The 17419-nt window shown below is 37.1% G+C and overlaps 1 protein-coding gene across 2 annotated transcripts in view; it reads right to left on the reverse strand.

The window, feature by feature from the left end:
* TLK1 (tousled like kinase 1) overlaps window positions 1–17419 on the reverse strand; it is a 129293-nt gene that overhangs the window by 49929 nt on the left and 61945 nt on the right. For both annotated transcript variants that reach the window (XM_084642993.1, XM_084642994.1), the window contains exons 4-10: window positions 16187–16262; window positions 10249–10295; window positions 9517–9609; window positions 4711–4800; window positions 3765–3857; window positions 2046–2156; window positions 637–773 (exon numbers count right to left, since the gene is read on the reverse strand). In XM_084642993.1, the coding sequence (XP_084499119.1) occupies window positions 637–773; window positions 2046–2156; window positions 3765–3857; window positions 4711–4800; window positions 9517–9609; window positions 10249–10295; window positions 16187–16262 (647 nt within the window). The remainder of the gene's footprint in view (window positions 1–636; window positions 774–2045; window positions 2157–3764; window positions 3858–4710; window positions 4801–9516; window positions 9610–10248; window positions 10296–16186; window positions 16263–17419) is intronic.

Below are 17419 nucleotides of genomic sequence, written 5' to 3' on the forward strand. Positions count from 1 at the left end.
CCCTCTGCCCCATCTCCCCAAGCTCCTTCTCTGCCCCATTCTCTGCTGAAGTACCTTGTTGAGGCAGCTCTTTTCCTGCTGGCGGCTACAGGCTCCTTTCCCCCATCCGCTTATGCTAGCAGCAGCCCCTAGTGGCGGCTGCTAGGTTTGCTCCTCCTTCTCGCTCCTCCTTCATTGCAATGAAGAGCCTGGATGTCTGTAGAAGCTGCTATAATGAAGGATGTGGAGCCAGCACCACGTGACCAGCAAGCCCTCCACAGACCATCAACTGTTCCACTGACCACCAGTAGTCGGTGGACCACAGTTTGAGAATCACTGATCTAGGTTTACAACTTTTTCTATCAATTGTGATGATTAATGAAATGCTGCTCAGTTAGTAAATTCACACTTGTTCTAAGGCTTGTTAAAATCAAGAGAGGCCCAATCATCTTCTTTCAAAAACAACAGGATTTAGCATTCTACATTCTGTTGGTTGATTAAGGGAGTTCTGTACTGTATTCTGAAACTTCAAAAAGCAAAGTGAAATACTACATATGAAAAGCAGCTCCAATCCTAGAAGCTCTTAGTAATAAAAAAAAAATCCACTGGAGGGAACTGACAATTACTGAGAATTTTAAAAACATAACATTGACTAACTTCACAAGATTTTGAAATGCAAAGCCATCTGTCCACTGTTCAGTAAATGAAGCACCATGTCGAACTGTTGTAAAATGCCCGAGGCGTAGTCTGTCTTGCATACTCTTCTCTCTGCTTGCCAGCTTTTCTTGTGTGCTCTAAGAAAATCAAAATATTACCATTCAGTTTTTCTAAAGTGTTTACAAGTTAGCAAAAAACACAGTCCTCTCTCTAATGTCTTTTTTTGAGTAGTAGGTAAAAGAATGATGGATGGAAATAAGTTTCAACTACTCATATTCCAATTACCTCTGCAGAACTGATACATGTTATTTTTTCTGGCTTATACATTATCAGAATTTAGTTATTATTCATAATGATACATGAGCCAGAAAACCCAATCTTGACTTTACTTGCAAATGTTACATGGAATTCAAAGAATGAGGGAAGAAGGCAGGGGGAATTTGAGCTACCTTTACACTGTCACAATTCAGGGCTGCTCAGCAGGCTGGTGTGTCCCCAGCACAAGAGCTGTCTATGGGATGCTCTACACTCCAGAGCAGCCCACACTCCCCCTAGTATGATGAACAACAGGCCTGCTACATCCTGTTCTCAGCATACCCTGATGCTGGAGCTAGCAATGGTGACAGTATAGGCATTCGGGGTGACCCTGCATTGTGGGAATTCTTCCACAGTCTCTTGCAGCAGATTTAAGGAAAAATTTAGTTTCTTTTCTTAACGTCCTGACTTGTCTTGTATTCATTGCATTAAACTAATTTTTCCATTCATTTTCCTTGACTTTTTGGGGTTGTTTTTAAGAAAAGCAGTATTGCTAGTGTTTAAGAATGTTAGCATTAAATTTGAATTTCATATCTCATTTAGGTGAATGGGATGGCAGAGGGGTAAGTACCTGCTTTTGCTGCTCTTAATATTAAGCTGAAAATGGAAGGTAGCAGTCGATCTATTTACAGTAGAAATTCTCCTAGCTCTCTTATGTGCTTTTCACAAAAAGAATGTCCCCACTGAGCATGTTCAGAAGTGATTTTCAATCACCTGTACATTTATTTTAAAACAGTTTGCCCAAAATTCACAAAAAGGTTGAATGTCACCTAGAGGAAAAGCCACATGCTAACGTCATATATTTTATGGTCAACAGTGATTGAATTATTAGTGAGCAAACAAACATTTATGTTCAAAAATGCATTTTTTCTACTCTTCCATATTTCAAAAATGGCTGAAGGTATTTTTCTCAAATTTAAAATTAATTAGTTCTGGACTGAGAACATAGAAAACAAAAACGTAGAAAGTTTCAGTCCAAACAGAAAGTTACGAGCAAGTGAAAATGGGGTGGAGAGTTTAATAACGGCACTCCATAGGTAACTATCTATAGTGCTTTCCACCACACACACTGAAAAAACAGTGTTCAACCTTACCTTTTCAATCAGAAGTTTCTTGCTCATTGAAATGCATTTGTTTAACCTTTCTTTATATTTTTCAAGTAGCTTTTGTTGTTCATCTATTTGTCTTCTAAGATCACAGTTAGCCTAAGAACAATATGAAAAAAAAGTTATATTTCAGATCAGTGTTATTTTATGGAAAATACTACAAATCAAAAACATATAACTATTATCAATACAAATGTATATCTTCAGTGACATGCACTAAAGCAGAATGCCTACATATATACAAATATATAAACAAAACAACCTTATTCTCAGTACATCAGCCTCATCAGGTCTGTATAGAGGTGGCTTTATTTTTCCCCCTCCCCCAAAGAAGGGGATCCATGATCATTGGAAGCTGAATACCAGAATGATACCTAACATTACACAGGTTTGAACTGTATCTTCATATTTAAGTGTCAGATGCATTTTATCAGATAAAATATGTAAATAAATACATCTTATCTAGTACATTAGCACTAGTACTTTTCCACCCTTCCAATATTAAATAGGAAGCTCAATTCTAGCTCCAGTTCCTCTTCAGATAAAGGATTTCATACAGGAATCAAATGGAAATACAATAATCTCTTTCATAACCCGCAGTAAAATAAAAATTCACACTGACAAATTAAAAAAATATCTGAGGAGTGGAAGGGAGTAAAAAGTTTAAAGCATGCTCTTTGTATTCACATTATGACCTCAGAAGACTGAAGTTATGTTGTTCTAGCTATAACATACTAGAATTTTTGCAATGTTATCTTTATTACTTCTACACTGCTTAGCAGGTAAAAACAGAAACATACAAGATTTCATGAACACAAATTAGATAAGATATATACAATTTGTGAAGTTATTACAATCCCTTTCACTCATCTCCTTTAAAGACTTCTATTTGTTGTATCTGCGCACTGTTGTCTGCTTTTTGTCACATCCTGTTTGTCTAGTTGTTGATATAGTTACCTCTGCAACCCAACTACTTTTGGAGTATAACCACCCCAACCCCCCTTACTCTAGTACAGGAACTTTCCAAAGTACTTCATTTTTTTCTCATTATAGGCAGTTATTTTGTGCCCACGGTACTTCTGTCATGGTAATCTTGAAAACGTAGGCAGTAATAAGTTGTCCTACTGAGGAATGCTTTACTTTACAATTAAAGCAAGAAATATGTCATGTGAAAATATATCAAGATTTGTAAAAAGCCAAAGAAATTAAATTAACAACTGCCTTATACAATATCACCCTTGTCTGGAGCCTCAAGAAGTCTATAACCATGTTTAATAGTTAGATGTGCCAAAGACATGTTTCTTTTAAATGCTGAAGCAGAAAAAAAAATGAGATTCATGCACTTAGTTATCACATAGTATATGCTAGGTTTCAGAGTAGCAGCTGTGTTAGTCTGTATCCATAAAAAGAAAAGGAGTACTTGTGGCACCTTAGAGACTAACAAATTTATTAGAGCATAAGCTTTCGTGAGCTACTGCTCACTTCATCGGATGAAGTGAGCTTATAGTATATGCTGCTTCTCAGAAAAAGCATTTATGCAGATTTTATAGAATATTTTAATCTTTACAGATCTGGTGTTTTCTGTCATATGTTTATATTAAAACTTTAATATATTTTCAGCTTTATATGGTAGTACAAATATTTTCTATATACCATCACTAACCGAAATTTTAAATAGACATCTTTTATTCAGTCTTTTACACTTACCCTGAGCAAATCATCTATACGACCTTCTTTCTTTTCCAAGTCTTGATTTTTATTACTTTCCAGTGCAGCTAATTTCAGCATCGTGAGATCAGTCTAAACAAAAACATTTTCAAATATTTAATTCCATTCTTTGGCAGCTGTAACACATGATTTTCCTCATTTTTGCATCAATGTTGTTAATTATTTTAAATTATTGTAATTGTCTTTGCCAATTAATAGGCTGGGTTGAGTTAAGAGTTTCGACAAACCACTTTAACTGATAAAGTTCTTCATTAATTGAAAGCCAATCTATTAAAGAGCAATTAATTTTCTTTTTCAGTAAGGGATAAACACGAAATGGCTTGAATGAAAAAGTCTACTAATAATACTATGTTAAATTGTATCTGTTTGGTCTGAAATGGTATCCCTCTAAGTAAGGAAGTTTTAAACTAACCAACTGTGAAGGAGAGAGGGTCAGAGGATTGGGCTGGACATGCCAGACGAAACAGCGGTTCAACAATAAGGGTGCTTCAGGGCATAAAAAGGATTGCCATTTTCATTGACAAAGAACTTTGACTTTTAGCTCTGAAAGGCCATGTTGTATCTGACCATATCTCATTGCCACAGTGGTTGCTATCTTAAATACTGATAGAGCTAGAAACCAACACTTAAGATCACATGACAACCTGAATCTTGAGCAAAAGGTACAAAGCATTCATCTAACTCTAATGGTTCATGAAGTGCTATATGAGCATAAAAAGCAAGATGGTAATCAGAATGACTAGCAGCTCAAAATTTATCAAGGACAGAAGTGTTTTTGCAGACCACTACAAATGCTTGCAGAACCTGTAAATTTTGTAATTACTGGTCTTGAACCAGTTATCAGGCACGGAAATAAATGGTCACTGATCAATGTTTTCATGTATTCTAAAAAGAACATGGGAAGTGTCTACACAAAAGTGTTTACCTGAGTGATTTTAAATGATAACTGTTTTGGCTGTGTAACAGGGTGGTCCACAAAAGCTAATGCCGTAGGAGAAGGACTATTCTGTTGAACCTAAAATACATAAACAAAAGATATCAGTTTCAAATTGAAATACTCAGATTGCAAAGTGAAAGAATTTTGAATGTGTATCTCAAAATCCTGTGAGAATAACTACTTGACCATTGGTTGTAATTAGCAAGCTAAAATACAAAACAAGGAAAGACCATACTTTTTAACTATATGACCGATCTATCTTTGGAGTATTGCATCTAGCTATTCACTATGCAATTAATGACATATGTATTTTGGAGAGGTGCAACATACTCTAAAAGAACTAAGATTAGATCCCATTCCTAGGGAAAAGGATGACAGATTTAGTCTTACTCTCTGTGGAATAGGAGCTATTAGAAAATTTCTAAAGACCGTTACTTACCTTAAGAGGAATAGAATAAAGTTTGCAGAAACAGTCACAATACATATCAATTCACACTAATGCTCAAAAAAAAAAAAATTGGCATCAACCACAGCAGTTAGATAGTATGAACAAAGCTGATCTAATAATGACTCTTGTATACCAAGTCTACCAACTTTTGTCTGGTAGCAACTAGTATCATAAGTTTGCATCCTTTTCCAATGTCCCTCAGCTAGATTTTTGTGAGGCTTTGTCTACACTACGCACTTTTTAGTGACATGGCTGTGCTGCTACAGTTGTGCCACTAAAAGGCGCGCAGTGAAGCTACTGTTTGTTGGTGGGAGAGAGCTCTCCCACCGACAAAAAACTTACACCCTCAATGAGCAGCGGTAGCTTTGTCGGCAGGAGAGCGTTCCTGCCAACAAAGTGCTGTTCACACTAGTGCTTTTCGTCGGCCAAACTTTTGTCGTTCGGGGGTGTGTGTGTGTGTATTTTTTTCAGTTTCCAGTGTATATAAAGCCTTAGACTAAGTTTGACAACTCAAAAATAACTAAGCTGGGTTTCCTTTAGTTTTGGAGGGCTTCTCTGACATCAGAGGGCCCAGAACAGGGGAAACCTGTAGTATATTATGGAACCAGACATCACTGAGACAACAGTCTGAAACCTCTAAGAGAAATCACTTTTTGGGGAAGGAGAGAGAGAAGGGCTATACACACACACACACACACACACATTCAGAGAGAGAGAAGGGCTATCAAGCAATTAAAAAAATTAATCGCGATTAATCGCACTGTTAATAATAAAATACCATTTATTTAAATATTTTTGGATATTTTCTACATTTTCAAATATATTGATTTCAATTACAACACAGAATACAAAGTGTACAGTGCTCACTTTCTATTTATTTTTGAATACAAATATTTGCACTGTAAAAAAAGAAATAGCATATTTCAATTCTCCTAACACAAATACTGTATTGCAATCTCTTTATCATGAAAGTTGAACTTACAAACGTAGAATTATGTACAAAAAAACCTGCATTCAGAAACAACACAATGTAAAACTGTAGAGCCTACAAGTCCACTCAGTCCTACTTCAGCCAACCGCTCAGACAAACAAGTTTGGTTACATTTGCAGGAAATAATGGTGCCTGCTTCTTGTTTACAAATTGTGACGTTGCACTCCATATGCTATATGAAAATATGCTTGAAATGCGAATATAATGTAACTGGAATTTGCTTTATGCAAAAGGTCTCTTGTAAGGTATCATTACAAATCTTATAATCCACTGAGTGTGTTCATCCTATTTGTATGTATGTATCATTTGTGTATCTAAACTAGAAATATGAAGTTAACTCTGAGGTCCTAATATAATTATGCAAAGTGTGGGCCATTAATGGTGGCTTAGGATCTTGATGGTTCCCATTAGCTAGAACAACTGGTTGCGAATGGTTCTGTTTACTCACAAACCCTCCTGGGTACGTGCAGGCCAACCCTGAAAGAATGGATAATGAAGTCTTACAGTGACATGTGATCATGTCACCTGGTACTGGAATCCATCTTAAACCTGGTGCTTTTCCATTTAGAAGGAGGGTGGGAACCCAGAGAGAGACAAAGGATTCCCGCCTTGTGCCAAAGCTATAAAAGGGGGTGGAAAAGAACAAAAAGGGTTGCCAATCATGAGAAATCCCCTAGCTACCACCTGAGCTGGAACAAGGACTGTACCAGGGAAAGGATTGGGCCGAGACTAAGAGGAGTCTAGTCTGTGAAAGAAGCTTATTGGAACATCTCTGAGGGTGAAATTTACCTGTATTGAGTTTCCTAATGTATTGGGCTTAGACTTGTGTGCTTTGTTTTATTTTGCTTGGTAACTTACTTTGTTCTGTCTGTTATTACTTGAAACCACTTAAATCCTACTTTTTTTATTTAATAAAATCACTTTTGTTTATTATTAAACCCAGATTAAGTGATTAATACCTGGTGGAGCAAACAGCTGTGCATCTCTCTCTATCAGTGTTATAAAGGGCGGACAATTTATGAGTTTACCCTGTATAAGCTTTATACAGAGTGAAATGGATTTATTTGGGGTTTGGATCCCATTGGGAGCTGCGTTTCTGGGTGCTGGAGACAGGTAACCTGTTGAATGGTTTTCAATTAAAGCCTGCAGCTTTGGAGGCGCGGTTCAGGCATGGGTCTCTGTTGCAGCTGACTAAAGTGTCTGGCTCAACAAGGCACGGTTCTGGAGTCGCAAGCCATCAGGGAAAATGGGCTCAGAGGTCATTTCAGCACATCAGGTGACAGTCCCAAGGGGGTCTCTGTGACCAAACACATCACAACAATGACACCTGAAAGTGAGAACAGGCATTCACATGGCACTGTTGTAACCTGCATTGTAAGATATTTACGTGCCAGATACGTTAAAGATTCATATGTCCCTTCATGCTTCAACCACCATTCCAGAGGATATGCATCTATGCTGATGACGGGTTCTGCTCGATAACAATCCAAAGCAGAGTGAACATTCATCGGTCCGTTTTCAACATCATGAGTCAGATGCCACCAGCAGAAGGTTAATTTTGTGTGTGTGTGTGTGTTTCGGGTTAGGTACTTTCAGCATCGGAGTGTTGCTCTTTTAAGAGTCCTAAAAGCATGCTCCACACCTCATCCCTCTCAGATTTTGGACAGCCCTTCAGATTCTTAAACCCTGGGTCGAGTGCTGTAGCTATTTTTAGAAATCTCACATTGGTACCTTCCTTGCGTTTTGTCCTAACTGAAGTGACAGTGTTCATAAAACAAACAACATGTGCTGGGTCATCATCCGAGACTGCTATAACAGGAAATATATGGCCGAATGAGGGTAAAACAGAGATGGGGACATACAATTCTCCCCCAAGGAGTTCAGTCACAACGCACTGTTTTTTTTAAATGATCATCAGCAGCATGGAAGCAAGTCCTCTGGAATGGTGGCTGAAGCATGAAGGGACATACGAATGTTAGCATATATGGCACGTAAATACCTTGCAACACTGGCTACAAAAGTGCCATGCGAACGCCTGGCACTTCACTTTCAGGTGACTTTGTAAATAAGAAGCAGGCAGCAGTATCACCCGTAAATGTAAACAAATTTGTTTGTCTTAGCCATTGGCTGAACAAGTAGTAGGATTGCGTGGACTTGTAGGCTCTAAAGTTTTACATTGTTTTGTTTTTGAATGAAATTATGTAACAACAACAAAAATCTACATTTGTAAGTTACACTTTCACAATAAAGAGACTGCACTACAAGACTTGTATGAGGTGATTTGAAAAATACTATTTCTTTTGGGTTTATCATTTTTACAGTGCAAATATTTGTAATAAAAATATAAAGTGAGCACTGTACACTTTGTATTCTGTGCTGTAATGGAAATCAATATTTTTGAAAATGTTGAAAAACATCCATAAATATTTAATAAATTTTATTGGTATTCTATTAACAGTGAGATTAATCGCGGTTAATTTTTTTAATCACAGTTAATTTTTTTGAGTTAATTGCATAAGTTAACTGTGATTAATCGACAGCCCTAATACATAGCAAAACTCAAAAACATTTCCTGAGCAACAGAGCGTAAGGGAAATTTGGAGTTCAAATTCTGAAGCTGATAGCAAGTAGAATAAAGTGTAGTTGTCCAGAAATGGTCCTTCCACCCGGAGTTAAACAAAGGCAAGTCCAACATTAACACTGCAAGCCTGTATATGAGCGGAAACTATTTATTTTCAAATTAAATCCCAACTTTCACATTTCAAAACATTACTAGTAAGGAGAATTATACGGGATACAGTAGTCATGTATTTAAATTTAACTAGAATCTGTTGGTTTATCAGCATCTTTGTTTATAACAAAACAACCTGGATTTTTCACTATTCCTTCCTAGCAAAAAGGAGTAAGAAATATTTTTTTTAATGTGTGTAGGGTATTTGTGAACAGATGCTATTATGTCCTGTTTTTGAAATTACTTAGTGAAAAAGTTATGAATTTATTTTAAATAAATGACTTGGAATTCAACAACCACCCATACCTGGTGACCAGTTACCTGAAGTTATACAGTGTAATAATTAACTTGGAGCTTCCCTTCCGATTTTACAACAATGTTTCAATCAGACAGTAATTCTAGTTTATACACCTAAAATTTACTGAAAGCATTTTTAAAAATTTGAACTTTATTTCTTGAACCAAACAAGTAGTATTATAGATTTCTTTCTGAAAGTAAGTTTAGAAAGTTTCACTATTTACAGTGATTATTTATAATCAGTGATTCCCAATTAAGGCTATTTTCACTGACTGAAAACTTTTGAACTGAATGCTGAAATTGAACAGATTAATAGTTCAAACTTACAGAAGAAGGGGCGGAATGTGAATGTGAATTTTGAGGAGAACGGATTGCAGGAGATATGCCTCTTACAGGACTGGAGCCGTTTCCACCTTGGTACTGAAGAGGAAACATGGCCAAAGAATTAGTTAACATTCTTATCGAAAATCGACTGTAAGGCAAAAAAAAAAAGTATCATTAACTGTATTACTGCACAACCTACACGTCTAAAGGGAAGAGAGTGCAAAAAAGACAAAAAACAAAAAAAAAAAAACCCAAAAACCACTATTTAAGATGTAGCTTTAATTTTTAAATATAAATTTTACAAACAGCTCCAAAGATGTTTTAAAAACTACTCATTTTAAACCATCCATTCCCCTCATCCTTTTTCAGCTCCAGCAAGACCAAGATAACATCCCACCATAACTGTTAGATCTAAAAATAAAAAGGTCTATTAAAGATCACTATTCTCTCAAAGACTGAGCTCCTGTCCACACTAGTAAAAATAATGTAACATTTAAAAGACATTGCTAGCTCACGGTGTAGACATGACTTGTATGTGTTACTTTTGTATAGAAAGCCATGCATTTTGTGTTTCTAAATCAAGGCAGGTGACAATCTAAACAAATCTGTTGCCTGAGTAGTGCAGTACTCTTTACATTTATGCTTGTGAATTTAACTAAATTTAGTATCTTAAACAGTTACTTCCAACCTTAAAGAAGTCAAAAAAATAATTTTCAAAATAAATAAAAAACTTACTTCAAAATAGTCACTAATTTTGTGACCACGTCCCCCAATACTTTTCCCTGAAGTTAAAGAAAAAATTAAAGACGTTAGAAGTGACAAAAATAGACCGCTATACTTACTATGGAGGTGAAAAGTATACAGTATGTCAAATAAAGTCTTAGAATCTGCTAAGCAGTTTTCTGCAGCTTGGTGAGCCAATGTGTGATCTTTCTATCTAGATATTCATATGGCATCCCATCAGCACAGCATCTGAGAACTCCATGCACTTTGACTAATTTATTTTCACATCATCCACATACGGCAATGAAGTATAATTATGCTTTTTTTTTAAAAAAAAAAAAAAACACACAAATGGGAAACTGAGGCACAGAGAGAATGGCCTGTTCAACTCTCACCAGACGTCTGTAGCAGAGAAGCCAGGAATTAAATCATATCTCCTAATTCCTACTCCAGTGCCTTAGCCACAAGACTATCCCTAACTAACATGATGAGATGTTCATCATTAACGTCGGCAGGCAAGAGTTTTGGTGCCAAGCTCCTCCACCTTTTAGGCACTCTGTCTCCAGGCTCACCAGTTAATGATTTGCCAAAAATGTCAAATCTGGTTAGCCTACAACTCACTTTCTATACTAGTCCCTTTGCTCAGTTCTTGAACCTGAGTGGGCAAAAACAGTGAGGACAAAATCTAACTAGAAGTACAGTAACAATTTACGGAGGCAACAATAAATTACTGACCAGCTAACTCAGTAGGCTGTGATAGCTGGGGCAATATAAAGATGCAAAGGGGCTGAACAGAGAGTAGAAAGAATGAGTATCACCTTGTGGAGATGATAGCAGCTCTTTTCCCCTTGCAAGTCAGTCATAAATCTTCAGAGGAATGACTAGAATGCTCTGACCAAGAGGACAGATCCAGTCTCTAGTGCTTGGTGAAGGTGACTGCAGACAGAGCTGCGAGTCTTTGCCATGCATAGTCATCTATGGAGGTTTCTTTCTCAGCTATGGAAGTAGACACGGCTTTGACAGAACAGATGCAGGAGAGTCTCCAAATGCAACAACAGATTCCAGCAGGGGAAGTTAATCAGAGCCTTTAAACCATTGCAGGGACTCTCGGAGCACGAAGAGGGAATGAGACTTTCTGAACTCCTGTGTTTGAGACAGGGTACACCTTCACTGTCCCACATATATCCACACAGTGTCAGGGGATTTTCTCTGGGCTTTGGTGATCAGACAGAAGTTGGGGTTGGGGGGTGGGGGTGGGAAATCTCCTGGTTCAGGTGAAAAGAAGAAACTGCTTTGGTAAGGAAGCTGTAACAAGTGCAAAGCATTAATTTTTCCTTAAGAAAAACAAGACAGTGTTGATGGCAAACAAATGCCATAAGCCCTGTCAGGTGAAGGCGACCTCGACTAAGGAATTCCACTTTCAAGGAAAGCACAGTAAGAAGCACCAAAGCTAAGAATTCAACAAGATTTGAGCAAAGCACTGAGCACCCTATTGAGGACTCAGGGACTTCACAGGAGGCCTAAGATAGGACATAAACCTAAGGAACCTGTCCCAGTGGGATGGGTCCTCATTATGCATCTCTAGTGGAGCCTAAAGAGAGAAGGTAGGTTACTGAGGAGGGAGTGGAAGAGAAAAGCTCCACAAAGGAGTGAGTGTAGTGAACTGCTTGGGGTAAATTAGGGTAGAGTCCTTCCATACAGAGAGCAGGAGGGCTTTGTATTCTTTTTGGTCCATGCAATGGTCTCAAGATTAAGCATCTCTGCCTCCCCCTCAGAACAAAGGAAGGAATAGGTAAGGGACCTGGATGAAGCACCATAGCTCTTTTTCCCCTGCTCTTCTAGGCATTTTCTCTAAAATGAATCTAGTGGGAGTGCTCTAAAAGCGAGGGAAAGCCACGCAATACAGGTTTGCTCCCACTGGCAAGACAGGGGACTGCTGAATTGCTGACTAGACAATTCAGACCCACCAGCCTTGCAGTGATGATCTGCAGGAAGCACCCACTCTCAGGCTACACTTTCCACTTCGAGGGAGTCTGTCTGTTTCCTCTGTGCTATTTTTCATAGTGCCTGTGCTTGAAGTCTAAAGACAATACATCAGTGTGAAGCGTTTTTTGTTTTCCTCACTGAGAGGAAGGAAGAGACTGGGAACAGTGCCTTAAAGGGGAGGGAGACTGCCTATCTTTTGCTATTCCACTTCCTGACACCAGAAGAGAAGAACTGCGGAACCACACTGGGGAACCAAGCCACAGAAAATTTACTTTAAAAAAGAAATACATATGCATTTGTTTTCCACAAAAAATGCATTTGATATTTCAGCCATTAAGCTTCTAGAGGTTTTTGTTCATTGGTTTCACGTAAGCACTATCATGAAGGTGCAGCTGTCTCTTACAACTACTGTAGACCCCATTAATTGTCACACCACAGTAGACATACAGCTGTTTCAAATTAAGCACTCAAACCTATTATCAGACACACCTAGAAATACATTATGCTAGGAGATATTCCTTTATTTCCATTAATTGCCTTTACAAAGCATTCAAATCATTATATATTTAGACATATTAGGGGCAAGATGGTTTATTGAGAAGCCATAAGAGACCAGGAAAACAGAAAGATGCGAACGAAGGAAAGAACCAGAAGGAAACTTATGCTAACAAATCTGTACACACCTGAACAGAACACAACAGCATTTGTAATTATGTATTGTAATTATCATGCTGAGGGACAACTCAGTGATAACTAGCTCGACAACACATGAAGTTATTACAGTGTACAATGCAACTTATATTGACTTATTCTGCCATTAACCAATTCTTACAGTTTTTGAAACATATTAAACAAACCTGTTCCCTTAGAATCACCCTAATTAAGCAAGATGGCATTTAATGACACAGTTTAGTGAATTCCAGCACATACTGCAAGTGTCTCTTTCATAAAAGCCATTTCCCTACACTTACCTACCCCCTACTCTTCATGGTTTCAGTAAAGAAGGAGATGGTTTATTACATTTTTAAACAAATGCACCATTTTATCACTTTCCCCATATCCATACCAGTCTTGCCAATTATCTAAAAGCTGACCTGGATGGGTAAGAAAGGAGTTTGTCAGCTGAGAAACATTAAAAGTGATCTGTAAGGAAAAAAACTGGGCTTTGTGCCTTTGCTTCTTTATAATGCATAAGGAAGGCCAGAAAGGTGATCCTATGCTACAAACAGATATTTTTCTGCTTGTTTTTCACATTTGAAATTCTGTCCTATCTAGCATGGAGGACGCTACTGCCTTGTCTACATTAGGATACATTGTAGTTATAAAGTTCTATGGGCAGTAACAAAATGGTAACCAGGGCATAAGAGCTTTTATTACCAGGTTGTCTGCTCTAAGAAATGGTTAAAATTTCCTGCTTTTACTACCACTTGTTCCACTCCATGAGGGGCAGCAATGATGGGAGCACTAGAAAAGCAGCTGTGGGAAATTTTCCAAAAAAGTTTATAATAGGCAAAGCCTCTGTGAGGTGACTGTACCACAACAGTTAAGAGACCAAAAGAGTCAAGTGAGAGGAGAGTGTCAGATTGTCTGAAACTTTTTTTTTTTTAAGAACAAAATAAATTATACATTTAAATAGCAGTAAACAGTCAAATCAAAATGATCACCTAAACAGAAATATTTTAAAGCAACATATCTTACACTTTGCTTTTTTGGCTTAACATGGGAAGGGACAGCCTACACTTCCCTGAAAAATGTACGAAAAAAAATATTGCAAGACAAAGTTAGACTGCCTGCATTATACTTTACACCATGCATAAGTAGCTAGAGGAGAAACTAATCTTGAGGACAATACTAAAAAATTTCCTAGAATAATTTAAGTATTAAAAGAAATGGATAAAAATATTGTTTTATAATGCAAGCCAGTTATTTAATTTATTTATTCTAGTTTTCAGAGTATCTTCTGTAACAGTTAACAACATTAACATCTAAAGCATTATAAGGAATGCAGCTGCCTCCATTGTTTTATATGTCGGTGATGTCATCAGCTATTGCACCGAACATATAAAACCCAAAATTCAGGTCTTGGCAAGACATTACAAGAAAAACTCCCAACTTATTTATCTGTATGTGTGAAATATTGCCACTGTAGCTTCAAGCAGACCAGAGATATTTAATAGAAATCAGTCCCAGAGACATAAGTTTTCATACCCAAACAAGTGACTGTGATTTATCAAGTGACTTAAAACTATGTTAACATTAAACTATGCAGTCACAAATTAATAAATTTCTCCAATCGAAAAATACCAAACATCCATTTGAAGGAGTTCTTTATCTTTGCTCCCAAGAAGGCTCTGTATTTAAAGACCCCAAACCCCTTCTCCTTCCCAAGTAATTTCCTGGGCTGGTCATGCTTTATCAATCACTCTGGTAAAGGGAAGGGGAACATCCAACTACATTGTCTTTATGAACAAACCCCATAAGCCCTCACAGTTGGCTCTAATTTCCTTTTAATCAGTTGATATTCTATTCCCTCAGCTGCCAGAGTCCCAGTTTGCTGATTGCCCAGGTGTACATCACCAACGAGTCTAAAACCTACACCACTCAGCTCAGAATGGAATACATACCCTTGGCTGGAAAATCAGGCGCAAGTGGCAGCTAAGCCACAGTATTTTAAAATAGCAATCTTGATCATTAGAATTATTTCTACGTAGTTTGAACTGCCAGTTCAAAAGGCCTACCAGTGATTAGAACAGGTAAAGTATTCAAGTATCAACTCAGAGGCAGGACAAGAACCAACCACAAAGACAAAATAAAAAACACAGTAAATGACCAAGAGGCAAATGAACAATGCTCCTAGCTCCTGGCTTATATATTTGCATTTAAAGGGATATTTATTAGTTCAAATGGAACACCAAAACAATAAAATAAGCCCCATTCTCACAACTACTTTTTCTTTATATGCTAGATAGTACCCAGAGACTTATGAGTCTCCACCATTCCTGCCCTAAAGAAGTCACCTTAAAATGGGACAGGATATTTCAATGAACCACATACTTGTCTAAAACAGTACCAAATGGTAAGTATCATGACAGTGTTTTGAGGAACAAGTATATATATTGTCCACTAGGAAATGGACTGAGAGCACCACACATTTCACAAAGGCCAAACAGCCACTGGATAGTAACAGTTATGGCTTGATTCAAGTCAAAGTCAAGTCATATCAGATGTAAGTCATCTATTTCATTCTAGTGATCCCCCAACTATTTAATCCTCCCCTATGAACATTTGTTGGATGGAAAAAGGTCACTCAGGATAATGGAAATTTATCTGAAGAGCAAGCAAATGAAAACTTTAAAAGCATGAATTCCTGCTCATCAGCTGGAATAAGAAAAGGAACTGCAGAGGCATACTAGTGAGAAGAATTATGGCAAGAGCTAAGTGCAGCCATACAAAATTCTTTTACACAATTAACAGCTCAGATACAGAATGTACTTGCCTGTACCTACCCAAGACTGATAATGGGGAAAAAGATATATTTTATTCACCAGTTAAAATCACCACTTGTCTCAGGCAATGAGTGTAGAACTCTGTAAGGCTGTCTAAGGACTTGTCTACACAGCCCCACAGTGCAGACTACCCGGCATGAACTGTAGTGAGTGCTAAAATGTTGCACTGTAACTGTCCTGTGTAGACTCTGCTAGTATGAACTAAAAGATACCTGGTTTACGTTGATGTAGTCCTGTTTGAAACATGAACTAGGAACCTTCTAGTTTGCGCTAGCAGGGTCTACACAGGACAGTTACAGTATAACACTTTACTGTGCACTGCAATTCATACCCCCATAGTTTGCACTGCAGGACTGTGCAGACAAACCCTAAATTTTATGTGTTCAAGCAAATATAATTTGACTAAATGCATGTAATACCTAACTGATTTGCTATAATTCAAAAAATGTTTGGTGTACCTTGGCTGCTTTCACTCTGATTCTCTGCTTTCCTCTTTCTTCCCCTGGAAGGTTCTGATTGTTTCTTCTCCGGAGTCTACAAAAAGCAAATTAATGTCTTTAAATGCAAAAGAATCTGATCCAGCAACAGCTCTACTTATTTCTATTATTGTTACATGCAATAAATAAAAAGTCTCATTCATAAAACATGGTCTCAGTTCAGCCGGAATACCATTTCAGATTTTAACTGAAGGAAAAAGATGACAATATGAGTACTTACTCTTGTACTCCTTCCCTTCATAAGGTTTATTACACCTGTTTGTTGTGTTTAGACTAGAACATCAGAGGTATGAACACCTTGAGCATGGAGGTTATTTGTAACTCTGAAATGTTTGTAACTATGAACAAAACATTATGACTGTTCTTTCAAAAGTTCACAAATGAACCTTGACTTAACACAGCTTTGAAACTTTACTATGCAGAAGAAAAAATGTTTATTTTAACTACCTTAATTTAAATGAAACAAGCACAGAAACCGCTTCCTTACCATGTCAATCTTTTTTTTAAACGTTCCCTTTATATTTTTAGTAGCTTATGTTTAACACGATACTGTATTTTTTTTTGGTCTCTGCTGCTACCTGATTGCATGCTTCCAGTTTCTAATGAGGTGCGTGGTTAATCTATCAGTTCATAACTCTGATGTTCGTAACTGAGGTTCTACTATAGTTTTAAATGAGATAAGGTGTTATGGTCAAAATCTGCTTTTTTACTATATTTGTACACTGCCCAGTTGAAAGGGGCCCAAGTCCGGGCTGACAGCTCTGGACACTACTGACTTCCATATACTGCACAGTTTTGATATAAGAATAAAAGTTTGTCAAAGCTATTTTCAAAACATATCTTTCTGCAGAAACATGATGCTTACAAATGCTTCTCTATATTATGCTGTTGAGTGATGCACTGTTATCTAAAGTTATGTTCAGTCTAAACATTTAATGAACATTCTGCGAACAAAGCAAGTTAATGTTAAGTGATAAATTGACAAGATTTAACCAAGTATTGATGACATTAAAAAGTAATCTTTTCCTCTTTCCTTTTCTGCTTTCAGTTTTGTTGGAAAATAGTTAAGTGATTTTATTCTCAAATTTGTTATTCCATTATTAGCATTTTAATACAGCATCTTAAATAGCCAAAGTATATTTTTTTAAAACTGTACATTCTTTACAACTATTAAATATGTCTACATAATCATTT

Source organism: Lepidochelys olivacea (assembly GCF_965140295.1).
Source record: "Lepidochelys olivacea isolate rLepOli2 genome assembly, chromosome: 11".
In the NCBI taxonomy this organism is placed as follows: Eukaryota; Metazoa; Chordata; order Testudines; family Cheloniidae; genus Lepidochelys; species Lepidochelys olivacea.